At 36.4% G+C, this 26,865-nt stretch overlaps 1 protein-coding gene across 1 annotated transcript; it reads left to right on the top strand.

Moving 5' to 3' along the window:
- The first annotated feature begins 683 nt into the window (after positions 1-683).
- On the top strand, positions 684-26,865 carry LOC110455049 (C2 calcium-dependent domain-containing protein 4C-like). The gene is made up of 4 exons (XM_021504966.1): positions 684-767; positions 13,315-14,886; positions 23,451-23,562; positions 26,114-26,865. Exons 2-4 carry the CDS (start codon positions 13,426-13,428, stop codon positions 26,443-26,445), a joined length of 1,905 nt encoding a protein of 634 aa, XP_021360641.1. The 5' UTR covers positions 684-767; positions 13,315-13,425; the 3' UTR covers positions 26,446-26,865.

The raw sequence follows: 26,865 nt of genomic DNA on the forward strand, positions 1-26,865 counted from the left end.
CTACTATTTTTGACTTATCCTTTATAATGTTGTGAGTTCTCTTTCTACATGTTGTGGGTTATCAATCTTCAATTTTCGGGTTAACCTTTATAATGTTGGGGGTTGACCATTTTACAATTCGTAGGTTATCGTTTATCATTTTGTGGGTCAACCATTCTACATTTTGTAGGTTATTGTTTTTAATTTTGTGGGTTATCTTTTTACTCTTTGTAGTTTATCCTTACCTCATTTTGTAGGTTATATTTCTATAAAACTACTCATGGAAACTTACATAACTTTGAAATCTTGACGAAGTATAAATCAATACTGGTTGTTGTTTATAGGGATTTATGCTATCACAGAGGGCACTCATTTTTGACATTTACTTATGTTATTATGTTTACAATGTCGTACCAAGACATCGTGTTTGAGGGCGCATTCCCCACCCTGTACGTCATTTCCGGGACAGCTAATGTCTTTGATTCGTGTATATTGGCTGGCATTTAATTGTGGACAAATCCTTTATATACAAACTAGTTAATGCGACAGACAACCCGTCAGGAACAGCTCAACACCGGATAAGATATGGGGGTGGGTCGCTTTATTGCGGCCATCCTTCAATCATAATTATCGATTAGCTTTCCTCTCGCATAGCTACGAGCGCGCGCTGCAATTTGTCCACACTTACATAGTATCAGTAGATGTGCACGTGTCTGTGTACGACAGGTAACGTATAGTGGACAGGGATAAAGTGGAGAGATAATACGTTAACAAAACTACACTGAAAGGTAGGCTTCACAAATATTCTATTTTTCTTTTATATAAGAATGAGGATTAACCATTCATATGTATTTGTATTGTATTCATAAATGCTTTCTTTGTATTCATTCTCGTTTGTTTACTTTTTAGCATAATTGATGATGATATGCATGATGTTTTAAATATATTCACTATACCGATGTTAAATCAATTGATTTCGTAGGAGCAATGGTACAGAAATACCTTATGAAGCTAAAATATCTCACAAGGACCTGATATTTATTATGAAAGTATTTGTGTTAAACATGTACATAACTGTACTTTGTACGTATCCTGGTGTGAAGGAACTAGTATTTGACTACCAAGGGGTTGTAGTCAACACTCGTTAAAACTACCAACACCATAAAATGGTTTATGATGCAGTATACTCCATAATTGGGGTTGCATTTTTACCGAGTGTTGACGTAAAACTTACTACGTTTACTGTATTATTACACGTCAGGGTCCAGACATACAATGTACCTACTTAAACAAATGTAGTTGCCTATGTTAACAGATGTATACAAATATCTGCTTTAAACTACACGTAAGACATGCTGACAGGACGCCATGGCGTGTCGTCATTGGGATGTATACCAATCCCAATAGGATTTTAGTACGATAACGTTCATAGAATATCAATAACACCTCCTATTTAGAACTCAATCGGATCACTTCGCCCTGTTCCGTCGCTAGCTCGAAAAAAGCTTCGGAGGTAAGCGTATGAATACTGCTCAATTTGAGTTTAGCGGAGGTTTCGAAGTAATCAGACACGTATAATGTAAATCTGAAAAAGGTTTTGGTTTGACTCTGGAACATGTCTAAAGAATATCTAGATACGCCAAAACAAGAAATAGGTTTTGAGTTTGATTTTAATGGGAAGCAAGTAAAGACTCTTAAAACGTCGTATTAAATGCTTTACATCGAATGCCATGAACTACCGGGTACAGAAATATACCCAAAATGTCATTTTATAGGCATTCTTGTCACTTATAGCATTACACAATTTGCTCTTCGTTTCTTCGCATGAACGACAGTAAGAAGAAAGATGCAAACTTTGTTTACGGCATGTGATCAAAAATAATTTCAACATGTCTTCTATTTACCTCTGAGGTGTCCCACAGATTTAGAGCTATGTCTGCCTAATATATTGTATACAAACCATACAGTTTATACTGAGGGATGTACTTTTTTTAGATTTATTTTTAATAAAAAAAACCTTTACAGGACTGTGTCTATAAAAATCAATACCATTCTAGGACTGAATTTCTAGAGAGTATCAATAACACATTATATTGTGGACTATCAATAAAACGTCCTACTTATGACTTTGGACAGAGGAAGGGCTCACAAAGTAATTATGTGTATACGTCTAGCATGCGTTTACCATACTTTTGTTTTACACGTGAGAGTGGAGTCGTTAAATCAAATTGTATGGAGCGTTCACTCTGTGTTTACAATGCTTCAGATACATTCAATAAAAGGATTCCAAATGTATAAACTCAACATTTAATGAATAAAGCATTGTACAGTGAGTGACATATATTTTACTGCGGTCGTCAGATACTTACTCCGTTTACTTGTAATACTCTGAAAATTACATACAGTTGTATGCTTTTTTTCTGTTCAAGTAACTGCCTTTATAAAGCTGCTCCAGACGGGTCTCAACAAGATCTATTTTGTTGAATATCAAAAGCCCGAACATTTTGTTGTTGATAACAGTTTTTTACCATTGTGCTAATGATCGTGTAGTAATAACCATGTTTCCAGTTGTACGATAGGTGATCTACATGTATTTGCTACACACGGGTTACGTTCTGTGTGACGCCATTAAAGTTCCATTAATTAAAGCTTGAAATGAGTCTGTTGACGAGGTCTAAAATGTACGCCATAAAAAAATCGACATTCTGAACGTGTGCCATTAAGTATGTAATATAGTGTGGCATATTTAATCAAATGAAATCATAGTTACAGAAATGATTTGATATAGTAGATATGCACGCAAGGATGTCAAGCATGTAAAGCAGAACTCAATTCCGTATGCATTTTAAAAGTCATAGGTTATTCTGAATACAATGCTAGTGAAAAGTGTTAAAAGTGTATAACATGACAAGCGCATTCATAGCATCCCAGAATGTTATGATGGAATGGCACACCATATGCAAATCATATATCGATCTAGGCTATTTAACCTTCGTATCCTTTTAGTAAATCACCGGGGCAATTAACGATGCATTTTGTTCATTTCCAAAGCCACATCAATCTTGGTTTGAGACCGATCCGCCTTTTGTACACCTGGTAAAAGAGCAATTAAGCTCCGCTTGACCTAGGTATAGAAGTGAACTTCAGATAACACGTACTGTAGTTCGTAGCATTCAGTTGAGTAGCCAAAGAGATTGACATGCTATACAAGTAAGCCCAGTGACCTCTTTTATGAAGATATTGATCAGCCCTCAATTCCTGATAACTGACCACGTTAACATCGTTCTGTACATGTACCATTTTGAGAATGTGTCCAAATTAACAATCTGGATTCCGATGTGTAACTGGGGTCTTTAAACATGACTTATCAGGGAGTGGAATTTAGGGTGACGATACCATCACCTGTAGGACTTTTTGAACATTAAACACGGAAGTGTCACCAGAGATATTACGGTAAACTTTTTAAAGTGACGTGCATGATGATTAAATTTGATGAAGACAGAAATAAATACCTTACGGTAAAGTTTCTACAGTTATGGTCAAATATAAAAATGCAAGTTCATAGAGCACACCGAAAACAACAAAGATCAAATTAAAAAATATTGTGGCATTGCTGTGCAGTATAATTTAAACACTTCAAAAGAGAATCGATCAAAAGTCAGCATAAATGATGTGACATAAGCGTAAAGTTTACCTTGATCATCACAAATATTAAAACAATATTTTGACTTTACGGTAAAGTTTAAGCAGTCATGAACATCACAAAATGTCAGCAGAAATAAAACGCCACTACGGTAAAGTTGAAACCATCATAGTGGTAGGACGCCGGGCTTGTGACCGAAGGGTTGCGGGTTCGCGTCACGGCACGGCAATGTGTTGTATCCTTGAGCAAGATATTTTACTCTGTTTGTTCCAGTCTACTCAGCTGTAAATGAGTACGTGGTTGGTCAGTGCTAGAATTGTTGAATGCTAGCTGTAAGCGCCGAAATGGCAGCTCCGGCTGTCATGTATACTCCCCAGGGAGATGAGAAATATACTGGCTAGTTGCAAAGGCCCTATAACCACGGATAATAATTTGTGAACCGCTTTGAGACGACCTACGAACTAGGTTGTGATAAAGCGGTATATAAGAACCTCCAATTATTACAATTAATAATTATAGTCAATACAAAGATCAGCAGAGATGACGTGGCAGAAATAGAATGACATTGCTGTGAAGTTTAAACCATTACAATCAAAGGTCAACACAAATAGCGTGATACTGCGGTAAAGTTTAAACAATCATGATCAACACAAAAGTAAACAGAAACAATGCTTCTTTGCATTTAAGATATACGAGCACACATTATTGAACACGGATAACAACAGTGCTATTATACATGTACAATGTATGCTATTAAATGTAATTTTCTAAATTAGAAACATTTCAACAATTTCTTATTTTCTTATTTTGCAATGTGATAACAAATATTTAATTAATATCAAATAGCGAACTTTACAAAACTCGCGCTGATTTAAGCTAATCATTTGAAATTTAATTCAGACCTTGAGGATTTTGTTTTGAGAACTTACGGAGTGACGAAGTCTCTCTGTAGTTATCTAATCAATGATGGCCCCCGGATCAGAAACTGCCTGTCAGGAACTGTGGCCGTTTTTACTGGAGGCATGTGAAATCTCATTTAAAATTGACAAGGAAATCGGATTTGTTTGGTTTCAGTGACGTTTAGAATTGGATTCAAGTTACAAGTATTATAAGAGTTGAGAGTATGATTTATTTTTGAATTCGACCCGGATTATAATTTCGTATGAGTAACGTTTTTAACTACCTGGCATTACTCAAATGAGACATGTTATCTCTTAAGTCGTAACGTTAAAAAGAAACCTTCACATTGGGAATGATGGGTAATCCTCGTCTCCTTTGTAACATCTGATTGGTGTATTCAGTATGAATAAACATTAAACAAATCTGCATAAATGTATATAAAAAGGTCCCATGAATAATAAAGGCAGTAAATACCTATTATTTGTACTGGATCCGAATACACTGTATTATTGTTTATAGGACGGAAGTGCTACATGAAGCTTTGCCCTTTTTTTCTTGTGTTGAGGGTTTTTCGTCCACATAACAGCTAGCATGTAGGTCATGTAGTATAGGGTATAAACTACAAAGATCCTAATACTTACAAACGGTCATCACACGAAACCCCATATGGTCTACAACGGGGAAAATTATTCAATGATGCGTGTTTCGCTTTGCAAGAACATTGAATAACGTTTACATGTACAGTATTTCTCACAACAAGGACGCTTTTCTTAGTTCTACCGAAAGTTAAAAGTTGAGAAGAGTGACGTTGTTGTACATGTAGGAAAAAGTCACATGGTCATGATATCAAATAAAGCCAATCTATTTGTGATAATCGGGTTTACTTAAATTTATGTTTTTTCGTGCTCCTCTCACTGTCTGTGGGGTTATCATATTTAGTAGTATAACGGATGTATGTAAATGTTTATAGAAAAGTAAGCCACGCCATGATTTCTGTATGCTTACCTACGTCGTTATTTTGTTTCAAAAATGGCTTTTGTAAATCAATTGCAAGGATATAGTGACGTATACAATTGTTTGTTTATAGTATGACGTGGCCAATGTTCATACATACATTCTTACGTTTACGGCGAAGGTTCCCACCACTTGTCTAGCATGTGTAGCTGAGCTTTGTGCTTTCCTGCCCTGGTTACATAGTATGAAGCCGTAAAATTTAGGAACACGACATTTTGATACATTATTTATATCCAAATTTCTTAACATGGTGGCCATAACATTCACGGATTTAATTTTTATGAACATGTAGTTGGTAATGAGAGGTCATGTGATAAATAAATGTATGTGAACAAATTTGATATAGAAATATTCATATATAACTTGGTATCGTCTGGAAAATATATCACTTTTCAGGCTTCATTCCATGTCAGTTATCCTGGAAACCACTTATATATACTACCCTAGCACCACTGATAGCCTCACGAATTCGGGGTAGGAGGCATCAATATTTGAAGCCTATCGTATGCATTTTAACTTTATTTTTGGTTCAGTCGCAGTGCTTGTTTTGTTTCCTCCTTTAGGTAAGTTCAAATCGGTGACCTCGTCTGTCCTCTGGTCACATTTATAGAACAAACCTCTGTGACGAACGACTTCGTTCTTTTCAGTCGTAATTGATGATGCCATCCGTTATTTGTTACATAGTTGTAAGGTTACGTTCCTGTGTATGTCTTCAGGGCTCAAGTTGAATGTAATAATCTAATTCCAACTATACGTTAAAGTCAATTTTTAATCATTTATAATGATTATAATTAAGTTTAATTATTTAAACTGAAAACAGATCTTGCAGATTTCATGATACTTAGAAGTTATTGTAACCTGTTAGGTCGGCACAACCATACTGCACTGTAACCAGTATATGCGATATGCCAATATTGTATTGTAATCATTACACTCAGTATACGCAGTTCTCCTAGATAAGTACTGTAACCAGTAATGGTGTCACAACTGGGAGATATTGTAACCAGGAAAGACAGTCGAAAGAAAGGTTTTAAACACAGGACACACGAAGCTAGGAATGCATTTAGGGAATATTTACATCATAATGTTACGACAGTAGTCAGTACGTGTAATGATATGATACCTGGAAAATGATGACACATCAAACCAGACACTCGGCACTTTCCATGGCAAGCGATTTTGTAAAATTCTCAATATTTGATGGCTAGATACCTTGTAAGCAATGGAAGAACGGTCGTAAAGAGCTAAGTGACGAAACAATGATAAGATAGAAATACATTGTAGATGTCCTAATATAATCTGGAACAGATCGATAGTGAAGGAAACAGGAGAATTATCGAGATAAAACACGGAGCTATATAGAGGAGAAATATTGTGGCCTTCGATTCAACCAAACAGGAAGAAAATGTGTAGGGTAAGGTGAGGATACATACACTAGACAACTGTTCTACATTGTCGAGTGTTCTGTTACAATTCAGCGGATTTGATACACTCTAAATTCTAGCCGACAAATTTTTCAAATTTTTATGAGTTTGTACAAAGGATAAATATACTTCCTTGATTTCCAGTTCCGTACCAAGATGTCTTAATGAATACTGCCACTGAACACCAAGAATACCAAAAACTACATATACTTTCACCTCGTTAATCTGTCAGAACGCGAAGTGAAATGTACATGTACCAAATATTCGTCTATAACAGCTTCATTATCTTAATATTTACCTACAGGATAACAAACTGATCGTTTAAATACCAAGCTCTGTGACAAAATTGACGACTTTCGATTTCACAATCGTTCCCTTTCCTTCCTAAGCAGTAATTTAACAGCTTCTTCTGCATTTGTAAGTTCTCCTGGAAATAGCCATAACACTTAGTTACGTTTTTTGTCGGTAGGGGCTCATGATGTCTTTTTTTTCATTTTTGTGTCAGATCCATTTCGTTGTGTTAACATATCAACGATTTGACTCCATATTTTGGCTTTTGTGTTTAAACTGTCGTATTTTTAATACAGTTCATGTAAGGTAAAACACTGAGGTACAGGTGTTGACAATGCTATACTTTGTACATGTACTTGTTTGTTGACAATGTGGTATATTTTGTTCTTATGTGTTGACACTGTGGTATATTTTATTCTTGTGTGCTGTCGCTGTGGTATATATTGTCATTGTCTTGACGCTGTGGTATATTTTGTCCTCGTGTGTTGACACTGTGGTTAATTTTTCCTTGTGTGCTGACGCTGTTGTATATATTGTACTTGTGTGTTCACGCTGTGCTTTATCTTGTCATTATGTTGTAGCTGTTGTATAATTTGTTAATCATTTTTTACTACTTGCTCTGACGTAGGTAGTTTGATTCAGACTTATGTTGATGACATCCTTAATCTGTTCGTGAGCTCTATGCCTTAAAAGTATGACAGGTCTTCTCTATCTATTTGACGTAAACTGTTTTATGGATCAATAAATAGGTAACAATCATAATTAAATATGTTTTTTTTTCTGACTGACTTTTTGGTTGATCCTAGGAACCAAACTATGTATAGTTAATATATTGTGTGTAAAGTCGGCCCCGAGTGTTGTTGAAAAACATGTAACCTGTGCTAGTAATGCAGTCCATCAGTATATATTTTGAGATATTGTGTATCTAAAAGAGAAACATCGCATGGAATAGCTTACCATCTGCTATTAGAAAGTCAAATACCCTGGCCAAGTTCAAGAGGGACATCAAAACTCACCTCTTCACGTCTGCATTTTAGAATCCTTGCAAAGACGTCATGTTAATACCACCCTTTTATTTGTTCAATTATGTGAACATTGCTTGCTTAAATGTATAAAAATGATTGTAAGCCTTTGTTTTCACAATTATAACCATTACTATTATTCATATGTTGTAAAGCGTTTTAGAGTAATTTTACAAATTACATGAGGCTCTATATAAATGTTGTACACTATTATTTATTATTATCGCATCATTAACTCGTGTTAAACCATTTTATCAAAAGAAAACATTTTGATAAACGGTTGTGAATAGTTTAATATCCTTATAATACGTTTTAATAATTATTTCGAATAATTTATTTTGAAAAGGTATTCGATATAAAAAGAAAACTTCAATTTGCTGTTTAGGATTTAAGGAGATCATATACGGGATTTAGGTTACAAACATGTTCTCTGGATTGTGCCAGTCAGTTTCGTTCCGTTGTACTTTAAAGGAACCCTTTAAAAAAGAGCTTGATCTTGTCCTCGAGGTCAGTTTCTGTTTTTATCAAAACGTGCGTACAACAACGTTTTAGACGGTTTCTGACTACATTGCGTAACACTTTAATGATAAACTAGATCTTTGTCCCTAGCTATTACATGTATCACAGCTTGCAGCAAAACTTGTCAACGTCCTTTAATAGTTTTTCTGCGTTGACTACCCAGTTTTCCGGATAAGCTTGTGATTTCAGCCGTTAGGTCTATGCGTTAACAGCAACGACCCACTGTGTTCCGGAAGGCGCAGGTTTGACTTCCGGCATTAATTGCTACTGTTTTCGTACCTCTAAATGTGATCATACAATTATTGCATATGGTTTATCTTGTGGCAGTCCTTGGTTAACTAATTATTTATCCATGTCAGATCAATTGTTTTAAAGTATGCAAGTGAGAAGATAATAGAAGAAGAAGTTGTAGAGCTTAATCATTTATCTTCTTTATAGTCGTTACCATGATTTGAATTATTATATTTGTCTACTGTGATAAACTGTCACAGCGTAGCGGAAGACACGTGTGGTGTAGGGACACGATTACCGTTTCCAGTACCTGGATTTTGAGCTCGTTTGTGTTGGTGTCTACAGGGTTCCTGTTGCCATTTCGTACCGTTTGAGTTCGTATTATTGCTGTATATTTTGAGCGTTACTTTTACCCATACATTAATAGCTCGTTGAAAATATAATGCATAATACAAACAACCCGTTTTTGCAGTGGCACTCTGCAATTCAATCCTAGACATTAAAAATACAGTTTTCCCTTTGTCTATATAGTCATTTTTTCCTGACATGTACATTATCTAAACAAATAGTTCCTACTATTTCTCCTTGTTTTCTCGTATCATAGTTTCCTGTCGGTTTGATTTCTGTTTATGCGCTGACGCAATTTTATATTTTCAATTTGACCTTCGGATTATATTTACCCATAGAATGTAGAGTACAACAAGATCAATCCTTTTCATCGTCACTGTACTCATGAATAAATATACACCTGACACCTTGCCGTTCTGTCATCGGACATTGGAAATACATTTATATCACTGTCTATGCAGTCAATTTCCCCTGACATGTACATTAGCTAAACAAATAATTCATAGACCTTCTGGTTGTTCTCTCGTCTCTGTGGAACAGTTTCGAACAACACATAAATACCATGGCGTTGATGGTTTTTGGGTTATGGGGCAATCTCTCTACACGTGAATTTAGCTCTTAGGATGTTGTTTTGATTTTATATCAACATGAGTATTTCCCAGGCGGGTCGGTATACAGCATCCAGTCAAAATGTTGTAAATAATTTAAAGTTGTCTCTTAAAGGGAAGAGTCGAGTTGGATACTTTATTCAAGTCAAACATAAAAGCAGATATGTTATGCCACAATGTCAGTTCCATTGGGACGATGTTATGCATGAGTAAAAGTAACTTATTTGCATCATCATTCCCATTCTCTATATCTTTACTAGCCCCGAGAAAATCAATTAATTATTCAAAGAACACTCCGACATATGCATGTCGACATTCCCTTACCGAGCCATAGGGATACGGCACGGTGACAACAGTCGCATCTGTGTCATTCTAGTTGTTTTCCGATACTTAGGAATTAAAAAGACGAAATCTTTACATATGAGATGGTATGAGCTTCAGTGCTTTACGAACATTCTTTCGAAAGTTCGCACAATAAACTTAATAAAATCGACTTTAACGACTTACGGAAGAAATGTATGGTATATAATGTAAAACGCCTATATCAACATAGGGCGTAGTGTAGAGTTCTAGAAAATGTATATCGTTGCATGGTTTTCCAGAACGATCCGAGTCGCTTAGAAGTGATGCTTTCTAATGTGCCAGAGGCAAGAAGGAACAATTTCACACAAACTGCAACCTATCTATCTATATAAATATGTTTCCCAAAATCACGCAACAATGTTATCAAGACATATGTTTCACAATGTTATTATTTACCAGATATTTTCAATCTTTGAAATCCCCCTCGGTGATCTCATCTGGTTTGTTTAGATCATCCAATTAATCAAAATAAAATATTTGCCCAACCATGAGGGATACTTCATTACAGTGAGAAATGCATTGGAGTCTAGTAAGGCGGTGTTTTCTTCAGACCGACTTCTCTAGCGTTATGTTATATATCTTAATTAGAAGGTGACACTCACATATATGCAATGGTAGGAATGATACATGTCTGCGAGTACACTGCAGGTATGAGGACATCGGAAATGAGAAATTGGCCTACTTGACATATATTTCAGAGCAAAATCGATCGGAAAGGTATCTTAAAGTGGGCAGAACTCTTCCATTGTGTTTCTCTGTATTTACGGGTGGGAATGTGATATGTCAGTGGGCTAACACTATGAAAGATATCACACGGTTCCACTGATGGGAATATCATCATCTCCTGTATCACCTGACATTAAATCTGTAACAAAGAAAGATTTAGGAATAGACATTTTTAGATAACGAAGTCTTACCAGGTTAAATGAATCATCAACAAAACTGTAAAAAAAAATCAATGTGTACTATGCAACAGTTGAAAAAATAAACGCGATTCGATTCCCTACGCATACTGTCAGAAAAATTGGATGGTACATGCTAAACAATGGATGTATAAATAAACGCCCATTCGATAGAATGCGTCAATACATGTGCACGGCTTGACAACGTAAACATGTACATTGCTTGATGTGATTAATGGCCATCAATATTCCTTTTTTTTTTGCTTTTATTGCTTGTAAACTACTATATTGTCTGCTTAAACGTGGAGTTAAAAGCTGGAGTGGTATATGGTAACGACTTGGGTGCGTTTAGGGACGGTCAGTCTGCCTTCAACCCGTACGTAATGTGGCACGCTGTGATGTATACAACTGACACTCTCCATAAAACATTGCTGTTTTGCTCTTGGTCTTTCTCTGCCGCAATACGTTGCTATTGCTCCGCTTGCAAGAACAGCAGTACATCATTTTCTAACGTTAGGCTAAATGATGTCTGGATTTGACTTGAATGTTTTCAATTCCGTTGAACGGCGGAACATTTTTCTTTTGCTCCCATGTTATAAGGAGCGATGACATATAGCTTGCATATTGGCCAATATTTATCGTCGGTTGTTTTTGGCAGCATGCGTATGACTGATCTATTTCCGCGAACATCGTCTGTAAGTTGTTATTTACATGACTGCTCCGTTTCATTGCTTTGACGTATTGTCATATTTTCATTTGTCCCGCGTTATTCCTTGCTTCTTTGGGAAACGCGTCTACTGGATAAAGAAGCAATCAGGAAATTACTTCTTATAGACGTCCCAGTGTAATTACCAATCTCAAAGCCTCGGGCATTAATTGTAGTCGGCATAACCTAGGTCTGACCCGCCTCGCCTTAGACATTGTGACGATCTGATGACGCGCGTGCTACCTGTTAAAACCTGCCATCTAGCGGACAGTAATCGCATTACGCAATGGCGAGATTGTGTCTGTCTGGTTTTGTGCTACATTGCCTCTCTATATCTAATAATATTCTGATTGCAATGACACACTATAGAAAGGCGCTCTATGCAGTCGGCCATTGAGATGCCTTTGTTCCATTCCAGTGGTACATATACTATCCCATCGTAGCCTGTTTATTTTCGTTTCGTTTTCATTTTCCTAATTTTGTATGCAACTATGACGCATATACTGACATACAAAATCAATCAATATCTAGTATATATACAATGTTTGCCATTCCTTAATTAGGACTTTTCCCTATAATATTCTAAAAAACATCTTTAGCGAAATGGTCATGCCAATAAAAACAAATAAACAAATAGGTATTTCACAATTTCATTTTGTTTTGGACATATTTTGTTGACGTAAAAAGCGCGTGTCCCTCTTATTTTCCCGTTGACAGTGTGACCAATTAACTCAAATTTCATACTTCAAACATTTTATTGTTGTACTTAGTGTAGGCTATTTCCTAGTTGATATATGAGAACAAACAAGGCTAACCTAACATAGTCATTGCTGCATGTCTTTCTTTGTGAATACATATCGACATTTTCCAAACACAATTATGCATAGCTAATGTGATTATTTTGATTCCAGTCTGTATTTCTTTGAATTAAGAACTTTTGCGATGCAGCAAATTGATTTTTTCTCTCCAAAATCTTCAATGGTAAATTAGACTAATTCAGGTGCGGCTAGGAGCGCATGCCTCGGGTTTAATTCGTCCACAAGGGACGGCTTTCTATTCGCTGTTAAAGCGGAGGAAATGCTTTAGCAATCTGTCACTATTCAGATTTCTACAAATCACTGGAAAGTGTACATTACAAGATTATCCTAGAATAGCCTGTATGTGGATTCTGTATAGCAAGTAGGCGTGAAATCGTCTACATTGTTATTTCTAGATCCGTTGCGTAAGTTGCTTTATTGAAGCAGGGATTTGTTACGCATTGCATTTATTCTTATGGTAATACCTAACCATACATTTACACGTATATGTTGTAATAGTTGATTAAATGTTCCTTTCATCTTACTTTCTATTTTTTTCTGTTGCAGACAAAGACGAATGAATATTGATTAGTAGGTAGAAAAACGACAAAAGACGCCTACTTTCGCTGACAGAATCTGAAGGCAGTTTCCTGGTACCGTGCATATATAGCATGCATCATGGAATCGGTGAGAGAATGGCTTATGCACAAATGTAAAATTAATTCGTTTGACCACTCGACATCTGGAAACGGAACAGACCTAAATAAACAACATTGTGGTGCTCTGACGCCAAACACAATTCCAGAATTTGTGATTCCTAAATCTGGTGATTCGTCCCGGAGGCAGAGTTCAGAATTAGAATCAATTGAGGAAGATGTACCATTCCGGGGTTTTTCTCCGAGAAATAGTATTGCTTCTTCCGGTAAGAATAGCCCAGGACATTCTCCATTGGGATCGAATATATGCCTTGATGTGCCTAAGCACACGATAGCTCGATCGGTTCCAGCATCCCCCAAGCACGAAGTTAGAAACATTGTTTGTCAGGGGAGTACGCATTCACTGACCTACAGTGACAATGCTGAAGACTACTCAAACACACATGTAGACCCTTTGTCATTTGACGCTATGTCATTACCCCACTTCCGGACAAAGACGTCAACATACGGGTTTACGACGCTCACTCAGTGTCCTCATACTCGGCGGAAGGAGTCTCTCTTTCATGCTGGAAGTGATTCCCTTATCCCGTACAAACGAACAAACTCGTTCGACGGACTACGGGTGCGCTACGATAAGGAGTGGCCGCCCTCTTATTACCTATCCGATTCAAAAGGATTAGCGTATGACAACAACAATACTCAGATGCCTGCCGTGATCGTCACTCCGTCTGCTGCTACACCGGAGATGGACGAGGAAACTCCCGTAACTCAACGATCGCTATCAGCAATGCACCTATCAAATTCGTTAGATGTTAACCATAGCTTGCCGTACTTTAAATCAAAACTGAAATACTATCGGCGACGGTCATCCTTACTCGACATTAACGATGACTCGGATGAATGTTCAGATTCCAGTACCGATGTAAAGCGTTTATCAATGTCGGCCCTTTACCCTTTTCCGAAAGAATCGCCTTCACTAAAACGACACTCCTCGCCCCAACTTCGGACTTCGAAAGAAAATTTTGAAATATCACCTCTTCCGAAACCTTCCATTGCATTCGGAGATGCCCAGTGTCAGTTTCTTGTACAATACGGGGAAATTAAATTCGCCTTTCAATATCTGGCAAAATCAAAACAATTAAAAGTGAGTATTTTAAGAGCCGAAAACTTAGGTGGACACGGAAAAAACGATAACAACATGAACGCCTATGTCAAGGTGTACCTAATGCCGGGAAAACTACAGAAACAGACTTCCGATATAATTAAGCACACCCGCTGTCCGATCTTTGAACAGGAGTTCTACTTCACCGGACTAACACTGGAACAGCTGCACGCGATGACTCTTCGGATAAAGTTGTTTCACAAGGGACATAACCTCCGGCTTCCTGAATTCGTCGGCAAGGTTGATGTCAACCTAGATAGCTACGACCTTCTGACCGAGAATCGGATGTGGAAGGACTTAGACATCAAACGAGACAAAGAGGTAAGCACAAAAGACTAAAAGGTAACATTCCCATTTAATATTGCATATTATTATTATTTCTTAATTCCCTCATACTGAAACTTAATGATGGTTCATCTGAAATATAATCCGCGTGTAGCACAGCGCGGATTCATACACACTCTTGATTTTGTTGGACTTATATTATACGGTTGCCGTTTACTGTTAACGGGTTTGCCGCTGAAAATATATCCTTTGTTAGTTCACATTCTTCCAATAGTTCTTTTAAACTGTTACCAGATGTACTTAAAAAACAATTGTGCGAACTGTAAGCTAATACAAAATCGAATAATGGAAGAATACATATTTCCTTTTCTGTAATAATGAAATTCTGTATTCAGTTTTATGGAACCCTTTGTACTATTTAAGAACGTCAAAAGAGTGCGGAATGATTTATTTAGGAGGAAGTAGATAAGATGCAATGCAACCTTACAACAGCCCTCAGTGATTCATTGTATTGACGCCCCCAAATATAGAACAAAGAAATCGGATTAACTATTAACCAAACAGATACCAACCAATATATCCATCGCGGCCTCAACACTCAAGGTCATACAGACGTGCTATCCCTGATACTTAAACGAGAAGGGTCGTCATCATTGTAAGTATATTGTCAGGGTCACACATCTGGAAGGACTGATGGAATTTTGCAGGCTAAAACAAATAACAAGAGTATAAGCAAATACCCCTGTGGAATAATAGATGGCGGACAAAACGTGGATAGGACAACATTATAACGCTCAAAGGAAAATGAAAATATCTAGTTGTTAGTTATTTAGTTATTATCAATTTACAACTTGTAAAACAAAACCGCTAGTAAAATTGTAAAACAAACAAACAAACAAAATATGGACTCGTTAATTATTCCATTTGACCAATTAATTGTATAAACACATAATCTGTGAATCAAATCCTTCAGTAAAACTGTAAAGAAGAAAAAGGAAAAGAAAATAAGGACTTATTAATTATTTCGTGTGTATCAACTTACCACCTAAAATCTAAATGTAAAATTGAAAGAAAACAAAGAAAACAGCGACAAACTTGTGTACCAAAGTCTAAATACGCATGTACCGAGAAAGTCAAGTAGGCAAAACACCTGAGTGTTCGCATTGTGGAACATGTGAGTAGGTAATAGAAAGAACATCATGCAATTTGGGTGAAAAGGAATTCAAGACGTATTCGAATATTACATATCATACCAAAACATGTCATTTGCGATTTCACCTGCCCGGGCTACTTGCCGGCGAATTTTACATTGGCGAAACCAGAAACACCCTTCACGCTAAAAGCCGTGTACATCAACAATATATCAATGTTCCACAATCTTATACCACCAAATCAAATTTCATTAAAGAGTAAACCCTGTTCTGCCCCGCTTCATGGCGTATAATGGGTCTTGAACAAATCTTATGAACTGCGACGTCAAGATTAAATGTTCATACAAATACAAAAAAACACCCAAGACGTATAGCGTCAACGTTATGACAATTCCTAAAATAGATCATGTAAGCAACTCTGGATATATTTGAATAATATTCGATTCCGAAAGTTTTGAATAACTTGCTTGGTCAAACATGCGCAAGCTTCTGATTCTAAATTTAAATTCATGATCAGAACATTAAGATACAATGTTATACGATCATTGCGACCAACGCCGCTGCCCACCATTGTCAAGATCACCGTCTTTCTTCATAGATATTTTACTAAGGATAGTCACGCGCTATGGAAGTAAATGTCTTAATCTTGTCATGTCAGCAAACATAACACTAATTACGTAGGGGCTTATGGGGATATTATACAAGTCTTGGTCAACATAACAAAAGTCTTTTGGGAACAAGGTAAACAAACATAAAGGGTAATTGTTATCTCGTTGGAACAACCAGCCATAATATAGACATACTGGTTCGTGTCTGTTCCACAACACTCTCTAATCATCTCAGGAATTTTTAAATAAGGAATGGATGTCAACGAATGTAAATGAACAAGAGTCATTATATTGTAAAAGTATTTTGTTTTGTTTGATTTTATTATGGTTGATTTGTTTTTTAATTAAGATGTTGACGATATTTCCCTCTTTGATCTTACGTGGACGTCATTCGGCTAGGATTACAAACGCGAGGTCCGGCGACGCGGTCTGGCTATGAGTTTTTCCTCGCTGAAGATTTCAGTAAATCCAAACATTTTCAGGCATGTTATATTTTGAAAGAGATAATCTACGTCTTTATCACTGTACTTTGTCCCCGACAAATTGCACAACAAAACGCTCTTTTTGTCCAGGTGATCTTTTCATAGGACATAAATTGGCGTTCTTATAAAGTATTGATTTAAAATATGCATCACAACGTGAAGCAATCTAGACAAAATAGAAAAGCACTGTACGGTTAACTCATCCAATAGGCTGTAAAATAATAGCAATTTTCGTATGATGGACAAAGCTGTCAACATTTCTTATAGCTCCTTAGTGCCCTAATTGTCATTAGTAGCTGTTTGTTGGATCCCTTCCGGTCGTCATTTCACTCAAATGACACCATGCTGATGAAACTCGCAGGAAAAATATTTATTGCAATATCGTAATTTTGTATTGCCGTAGACTTGATTGCTTCTCAAGTTCATTTACTGATGGAAAATAGACATCTTAACATGTAAACAGTGCCAAGTACATGTATTAAGAAAATAACAATCTACATCACAAACGTCTGATCAAACGTGTTTCCTTATACAAATATAGCAACTGCTCGTTGATGGATATGCTATATAAACACAATTTCAGTAACTTTTTAAAACCAGAAATGATGAATTTATTATAAAAAAAACCTCGATATACACATCCATACATTTCAATATTTACACTGTATACACTGTGTATATACTTTTCTGATCAATATTGCAGATATCAGTAGACACCATCTATGATACAATGCATGTACGCCCTGATTCTGAAGTTAGCACAGAGGGCAGCTGTACATTAAACATCATACATATCATACCTTGATATATATGTAGATTTTGTTTACAATATCCATGTTGTTTGTGTATATGATGTATTGGGTTTATATTAAGGTTATAAACAATTATCACCGCACAAAGATAACTGTGACGTTTACTTTTTTAATTGAATCAAATTCCAGGAACCAAGCTATTCAGTCAGTATTTCTTCAAAATATACATTTTCTCCCAAAGAAATGAAAACAATTAATTCGATTCTTTTTCGTTTCTTCTAAAACACTAATGGCAGTTATGTCAAAGACAAAGTAGAAGCAGCATATGTTGTTGGTAACATATATTCTACCTGTCAATGACGCAAATGTGCCTCCATTTGTACAGCGAGAGAGCTGTTGTAATTAATCAGGCTTTACATGAAATCGAAAACAACAACAGAAAACTAACATTAATCTGCTCTGGCTCATTGTCAATACTAAACGTACAAAGTATTAGAAATCGGAACATACTAACAGGTTTTTAATGTTCTGAAACCTGATCTCGGTTTAGATTCCCAGTCATGTCGGAACAAGTGGAAATGAGAAAGTCGGCTGAAGCAGCTTTTAATCTACAACCGGAAGATGTTAATTTGCCTTACTATGATTTTCAGTCTTCCATAGCAATTTTATTGAAATTGATTAGCAGGGCCAATGTTTTGTAGAAATAAAAACGAAATGTTCGGGATTCAACCTAGTTGTCCTCTCCCAACTGTTCCTATAATACAGTTGTCCTCTCACAACTGTTTCTACAATACAGTTGTCCTCTCACGACTGTTCCTACAATATAGTTGTCCTTTCACGACTGTTTCTACAATACAGTTGTCCTCTCACGACTGTTTCTACAATACAGTTGTCTTCTCACAACTGTTTCTACAATACAGTTGTTTTCTCGAGACTGTTTCTACAATACAGTTGTCCTCTCACGATTGTTTCTACAATACAGTTGTCCTCTCATGACTGTTTCTACTATACAGTTGTCCTCTCAAGACTGTTTCTAAATTACAGGTGTCCTCTCACGACTGTTTCTACAATACAGTTGTCCTCTCACGATTGTTTCTACAATACAGTTGTCCTCTCACGACTGTTCCTATAATACAGTTGTCCTCTTACAACTGTTTCTACAATACAGTTGTCCTTTCACGACTGTTCCTACAATATAGTTGTCCTTTCACGACTGTTTCTACAATACAGTTGTCCTCTCACGACTGTTTCTACAATACAGTTGTCTTCTCACAACTGTTTCTACAATTCAGTTGTTTTCTCGAGACTGTTTCTACAATACAGTTGTCCTCTCACGATTGTTGCTACAATACAGTTGTCCTCTCATGACTGTTTCTACTATACTGTTGTCCTCTCAAGACTGTTTCTAAATTACAGGTGTCCTCTCACGACTGTTTCTACAATACAGTTGTCGTCTCACGACTGTTTCTACAATACAGTTATCCCCTCGTGACTGTTTCTACAATACAGCTGTCCTCTCGCGACTGTTCCTACAATACAGTTGTCTTCTCACAACTGTTTCTACAATACAGTTGTCCTCTCACGATTGTTTCTACAATACAGTTGTCCTCTCATGACTGTTTCTACTATACAGTTGTCCTCTCAAGACTGTTTCTAAATACAGGTGTCCTCTCACGACTGTTTCTACAATACAGTTTTCCTCTCACGATTGTTTCTACAATACAGTTGTCCTCTCACGATTGTTTCTACAAGACAGTTGGCCTCTCACGACTGTTTCTACAGAACAGTTGTCCTCTCACGACTGTTTCTAAAATACAGTTGTCGTCTCGCGACTGTTTCTACAATACAGTTATCCTCTCGTGACTGTTTCTACAATACAGCTGTCCTCTCGCGACTGTTCCTACAATACAGTTGTCTTCTCACAACTGTTTCTACAATTCAGTTGTTTTCTCGAGACTGTTTCTACAATACAGTTGTCCTCTCGCGACTGTTTCTACAATACAGTTATCCTCTCGTGACTGTTTCTACAATACAGCTGTCCTCTCGCGACTGTTCCTACAATACAGTTGTCTTCTCACAACTGTTTCTACAATACAGTTGTCCTCTCACGATTGTTTCTACAATACAGTTGGCCTCTCACGACTGTTTCTACAATACAGTTGTCCTTTCACGACTGTTTCTAAAATACAATTGTCCTCTCACGACTGTTTCTACAATACAGTTGTCCTCTCACGACTGTTTCTACAATACAGTTGTCGTCTCGCGACTGTTTCTACAATACAGTTATCCTCTCGTGACTGTTTCTACAATACAGCTGTCCTCTCGCGACTGTTCCTACAATACAGCTGTCCTCTCGCGACTGTTCCTGCAATTCACACTCTTCCATTTTAATTTTAATTAGGAAGATCAGTTATAATGCTTTTCATGCAACAAACCTTTTAGTGGTAAACATTTTATAATTAAAATCATCAATTATAAACAATCAGGTAACACATTTATGATTTACATGTAACACATATGAAAAATGTGTAAATACATATACCGTGCCTTGATTTATGTTTATTAACATCCAATGGCCTTGTCATAAGATGTCATAACACTGTACAACCCATTCGTTTATGTTTTTGTCATCTTTAACCAATTCTTTAGTTTATTTTGGACATTTCCATTGAACATTTTCCCACAACAAGGTTTGACATCAAAAGACTTTAATTGTCGATAGTTTGTAAAAAACCCAATGGTGTATTGGTGTAATGATGTACATGGTGTATTGGTATTTTTGTCGTATTGAAATCGTAAAACGACACCATATTAACTTCCCATAGACACTCCAAGATTAAAATATTACAAAACCGTATTATAATATAGAAATGTTTTCTTCCGTTTGACACATTACATCAATCGATAGTGCTCCCTTTCATCAACAAGTTTCTACCGTAAAGAAGATGAAGAAGGGCTACTTTACTGTGTAGTTTGATTAATCTCGTGTTCTGCTGTTGTAGAGCAAATCCTGGCTTTAGTAAATACCACTTGGAACGTTGTCGTGCGAAAATGAAATTCCACCGAAGCGTTAAATTCCCACAATCGTTTCTGTTAGCGGTTCTATAACGAGCCCACATGATGAGCGAGGAGTTTGGAAAGGTCATTCGACGGCTAGATGAAATATACATTCAGTTATGGGAGACAATGCACTCGTCTATCCGACAGTCCTCAGATGAAGCGCTCTGCCCGGCGTCTCTGTATATCGTTAGGTGGATAGACATAAACACCATGGAAATGCAACAATCAGCGATATATGTACATAAAAGGTTGACAAAATAAGTGTAAACAATAATTTAGACGTATTCGTTTAAACTATGTGCATGTCGTTCTATCGTGATTGAGATGAACTACATATGTAGGCAATTAATGTTGAATTGTAATTAGCATTTTACATGCCATATTGATTCAGCCAATTTCCACCGCATGGCGTATTACAATGTGTATGAGGATAAGTGCTAGTTGTACAGGGGAAACTTATGAACATAAAAGATCACTAACGTGGCATTGATCAAAGCGTACACACGAAGATAAATACCTACTTGAGAAGCTAATTAATTCAACGTCACATCGAAAGGGCTTATAGTTCCACAATGCGTGCGGGGTTTGTTTGGAGATCGAAGTAGTCCTAGTAAATAGGTCAAATGATAACGATTGTCCAGAGCTAGGGACAGCACGATGGCTATAGAGAACAAGGACACGGACAGATAGCGATGTATTGAAATGTGGGTGGCATATCAATTTCAGTCTCTTCGATTTTCCTTAACGAAAGGTCGTCTAAGAAACCCTCTGATTACGATTGAATCCAACTTTAGCTGCCTTTTACAGATGCAGTTATCATCCAGAGTGAGACCGCAGGTCAGGTACCCTAAAGCCTGTGGGAGTCGCGTCAGATAGAAATACAAGCATAAACGAACCGCAGAAAAAAGACGAGTCAAGCATTTCATAATAAATACAGCTTCTTTATATAAAATCAAATCAAATGGTTTCTTGAGTAGTTAATGCTTCATAAGACGCTTAAGAATGTGCAGTCGATTATGAAATTGTGTGTTCGTGATATCATTTTGAAAAAAACATCCTCCTATACAGCCTTCATATTGATATAAAGACTTTATTTATTTTTGTGTCAAAGTCACGCGAACCTAGTTGATCTTGAACAGTTTACCGGACGCTGTTTCAGGGAAGACAGGCTCCCGCTCATTTTCAGGAATATTCAATATTTCATTACTGGAAACCTAGCAAGCATTATGGTTGTTTTGTTTTTATCAAGACGTTTTGAATTTTCCATTAATACAGGCAGTGAAATTCAATGACAATGTCTTGTTCCTGGTACAGTGTATTAGTTCAATCGATTTCCCTATGTCTTAACTGTATTCGTCGAGTAACAAGTAAAGTCTACACTTTCCAATTCAACATGACCAATCACAGCTTTACTTAGTTTTTGTAGAATGAGTTTAACGTCGTCATTTGTATATTTATATATATATATATTGTAGTTTAAAGGAAGGTATGATGAAGAAAGGAAAAGATATCTCGAACTTAAAATCGACAAAGCTAGGGCAAAATATTGACAAATTAACCATTTGCTCGACAATTCATGGACATGACAATACAATAAGATAAGAACAGGTGTCTCTTGCTTAATCGAAGACATCTTTCACGTAAAATAAGGTCAAATCAAAGCAATGTCACCTAATCAAAGTTGGGAAATGACAACGAAACAATAAAGTACATCCTTTAGTCTAATAAAAAACACACGCATTTACACCTTACTAGGCATTTACACCTTACTAGGCATCTAACCCTTACTTGTGCCCAGAGTACTCATCAACCTGAATCGATCGAAACACTATGTTGTTGTTTTGTCTGTCAGCAATCAACAAAATAAATACATTTCAGTAAACAAAACAGAAGCTTTTATAGCTTGTAGACTCTACTGGCGGATGTCTTAAAGGGAGGTTTGCCGTACACTTGATAGCAACAATTATGTCTTTTGAGTAGTGGAACGGTTCACAAAATACACCTGTTAAGAATTTCTTTTATCAATCTTTACATTTCTAATGTTCGAAATTCATATATTAACAGTCAAAAGCACCGTTAGTTCTGTTTCAATAGTTGTTTAGACCAATTTGAATTTCCACCGTTTTGGCCCCTGGTTTCATCGATAAGACCTAGAAGTACTACGGGTATAATGGTATTCATTTTGGCATGCTGTATTAATTACCGAAATGTATAGGTGTAATCGCATGTGTTTCTTTTACGTTAACCCTTCGCGACGTCCAATGTAGAGTTCAATGTTATCATTCATATCTCTCATGGAATATAAACCGGTACGTCGCTAGTCTTGACGCTGGTTCTCCAAATATCAGCATAACTATTTTACGATAAAGTATTCGTCTTACAAGAATTTTTATTTCATATGAGACCAAAGTCTAACTAATAAGGACCCTAGTGTTAGCGTCAAGAATACAAATGTGTGAGATAGTTGGTACCTGAATCAATAAGATGATGTCAAGCAATACAAAGAATCGATGTTACCTAACACGGAATATTTCTGGTATATTTCAGGATCTCGGAAGCATCGAGATTTGTCTGAAGTTCCAGTCCAACGACGGTTCGATCCAAGTGACAGTTGTACAAGTGAAAGGCCTCCCCCATCACCCAATCACAGGACACCCAGGTAAGGACCTCTGTTAACGGTTCAATCAGTCGGACTAGTATAAACGCCGAACAATTACTTACAATATTGTTTTCCATCGTGTAATATGATCTAGTTACATTGTTACTGGCGATGAATATACTAAGTTTTATCTAACTTGTGATGAATAGAGTAGGCTAATTAGCTAGCGAATTAAATCATTTTTTCTCACATCGAAAAAGCCCTTTTGCCAGCATGTAGAAATGAAGATGATTTATGATATGAACATGAAAACTATAATGTCCTTTGGGATAGAGTAAGGCCTGGTGACAAGTTTGAACTGTGATGAGAAAAATTCTTGCATTCATCCCTCAATTTCTAGTTTTTTTTTATTTCTTTTACGGAAACCAATTTTAAAGTAACGACCCAACCGGATTCGTGATATAAACAGGTGTATCGCTCTAATTTCTAAATCACATAAGAGACAAACTTAACAGATTTGCTAATCGAGTTATTGAAATCCGTTTCGTGTTTAGTTTTTGATACAGATTGTTTGCAAGTAATGGTTAATTATAAAATCTGATGCGTCCTTGATTTACTTCTTGTTTGTTTACCGGGTAAAACTATAGCAAATTTGTAATGTGTTCCCGACATCATAATTAAGCTTTAAGGCATGACTATACTACGAGAGTAACATCATAATACTCCGATGTATTTATTGTTATAACTTTGTTTCTGTTTCATTGTAAATTTTGCAATCAATATGAAAACAATAACACTGAGTGCCCCTAGTAAGTGTCTCGATAGATCCCTCCTGCTATTCCATTGAACCACTAGATATTGATATATCAGGTCTGGGAGAAAAAGTCATTTCGTTCCCTCTTATGGCCATTAGAACATCAATATGTATGATTTATTGCCAGATTGGTGGGTATCATTGCTGATATGTAATTAATTTTACATTAAATGTATTTTTTCAAACAATTTTCGAAATTGGTGTTTGGAAATAGAATTGATACCCAAGGGATCTATGTTGACATTTAACAACTAGTAAAACTGATCTTCTTTCATTTGTTCACGAGATTGCGACGTTTATAGTTTTGTTACTAAGCTAGTTTTTACATCTTTTTCGCAGGTTATCCTTTTGATAGTAATAGGCGCTATCATATTATGTCGGCATAAACGCTGCGAGATAACTTTTTTCTTGATCTTTTTTCTTTTAACAGTGACATTCAATGTACAAGTTTAATATAACGCCTATGATGCTGCTATCTTGAGAACAAAAATAAGTAAATGTGATCTAAATATTACTTATGCGTGTACATCTTGACATATACGATTCGGAACGTGAAACAAATTGCTATTTTAGACACATACTTAAAATATTATTTTATATACAAAAAACGCATGTGCGTATAAACATATCACATCATTTAAAGACCAACAGGTGTCTTTGACAAATCTTGACTAGAAATACGAAGTCAGGAAGCGCTTATCAAATAGTTTAGGAAACCGATACAGCAAACCAAACAATGAAAACACCATTGCTACATATGTACATCTTAAAGTCATCTCCTCCGTTTAAAGTCTTCAGAGGTAGTAACGGTAAAACAATGCCAAATCATGTACATCCTGGAAAATGAGCAGAAAATAACAGAATATGTTAAGTTCATATACAATCCTTTACAGTGCTATGCTATTATTTGTTTGTTGCAAATTATGTCTGAGTCGGTCTAAAAACATTGATACATTCAGATTTTCAAACTGAGGAATATGTAACAAGTAAATAGTATTGTGTATTGTGAGAACAAAATCGTAAGTCGACCTCGCAAAAGATAAAACCATGGAGAATAAAATCACCTTAAAACACTTGAAACTGTTCAAGGGAAATAAGACAACACACTCAGTGTTAATTTAGTTCAAATGGAAAAAACTGCTACTGTCTTATTGTTGAGAGTAGACATTGATGTTCATTCGACCATTTTGATTATTAATGGTTTCAATCAAAGTAGCTGCGGTTACCGTAACACATAGCATCATTTTTTTTATTTTTGAAATTTTACATATATGATATATATGGTCCGACATATTAAATTTCACAAAATAAATCGGACGCCTGAGTTACGGTTCCCGCAGTTACATTGTACATGCAAAGTGGAACCTAAATAATCTCGCTCGCTGAAGGTAATCCCCTCACATTCGATCTCAGTAGATAATCCAGCCATCTTCACAACTTGTAGATTTCTTGTAATCTACTCTTCTTAGCTCAATGTAGATGGCGTGACCTCCTTAGTTTATTGTACATGTAGATAATCTAGCCAACGTCGTTCTTCGTACAATATCCAGCAACTTTGTAGATATTTTAACAAATATCTCTTCTTGTGAATAATTCAGACATCTTCGCTCCTTGTAGATGGTGTTTGTACTTGCTAAGTACGAATTAATTACAGGGGATTTTTTTTAAATGCAGAAAATATATTTTATACCCAATTAATTGACTGAATGGTATACTGTATCAACAGGAGATGTGATGCTTTCTTTACTGAGGGTCAGCTTTATGTTATACAATTTTATATTTTGTTGTACTTTCCAGATCCTTACATACGTGTGGAACTCGTACAGCCTGGCCGTTCGGTATCTAGGAAGACGACCAAAACTAAGAAAAACACTGCAGATCCCGTTTTTAACGAGAGCTTTGTATTCAACATGTCCTTCAAAAGAGATGATTTGGCAGGAACTAAACTTACATTCTCAGTTTACGACCATGACCGTATAAGGAGTGATTACGTAATAGGACAGGTAAAATTTTGCGCAGACGCACTTCAAACTTCCGCCATGGAACACTGGATCGATGTGTTCAACAAGCCAGGGAAGGAGGTACAACGGTGCCATGAACTGCTAGATCACGAAGACGATTTTAAATAACCTATTGATGTTATTTACTATTCTATTCCCAACGAATCATTGGTGCAAAATTCAATCAGTTGTGGCATTTTACTGTACAATACCGATATATATTCTATCGGGATCGGAGTGAAGCCTTATGTACGATTCAGGAACGGTTGTGTGGTCGATTAAGGCCGTTATAGTTTTCATATGATGCAGGAATAGGCATTGTGGTGACATCGATGGAACAGATCTTTGAGTTTCTTAGATTGCTCGTATATCCCGGGACTTGTGTGTTGACAACGCCTTCGTTAAACGCATGGCAGGACAGATTTCGACTGGAATTGATGTAGCATTCAATTTTGGCTTGAATGGTCTGTTTAGTCTGGATTTGAAACTACAGAGAGCACACTCAATATGATAATGCAAATGCTTGTTCCATGATCTGTTTTAATTATG

The sequence above is a fragment of the Mizuhopecten yessoensis genome, unplaced genomic scaffold (genome assembly GCF_002113885.1).
Source record: "Mizuhopecten yessoensis strain PY_sf001 unplaced genomic scaffold, ASM211388v2 scaffold8123, whole genome shotgun sequence".
NCBI classification, from domain to species: Eukaryota; Metazoa; Mollusca; class Bivalvia; order Pectinida; family Pectinidae; genus Mizuhopecten; species Mizuhopecten yessoensis.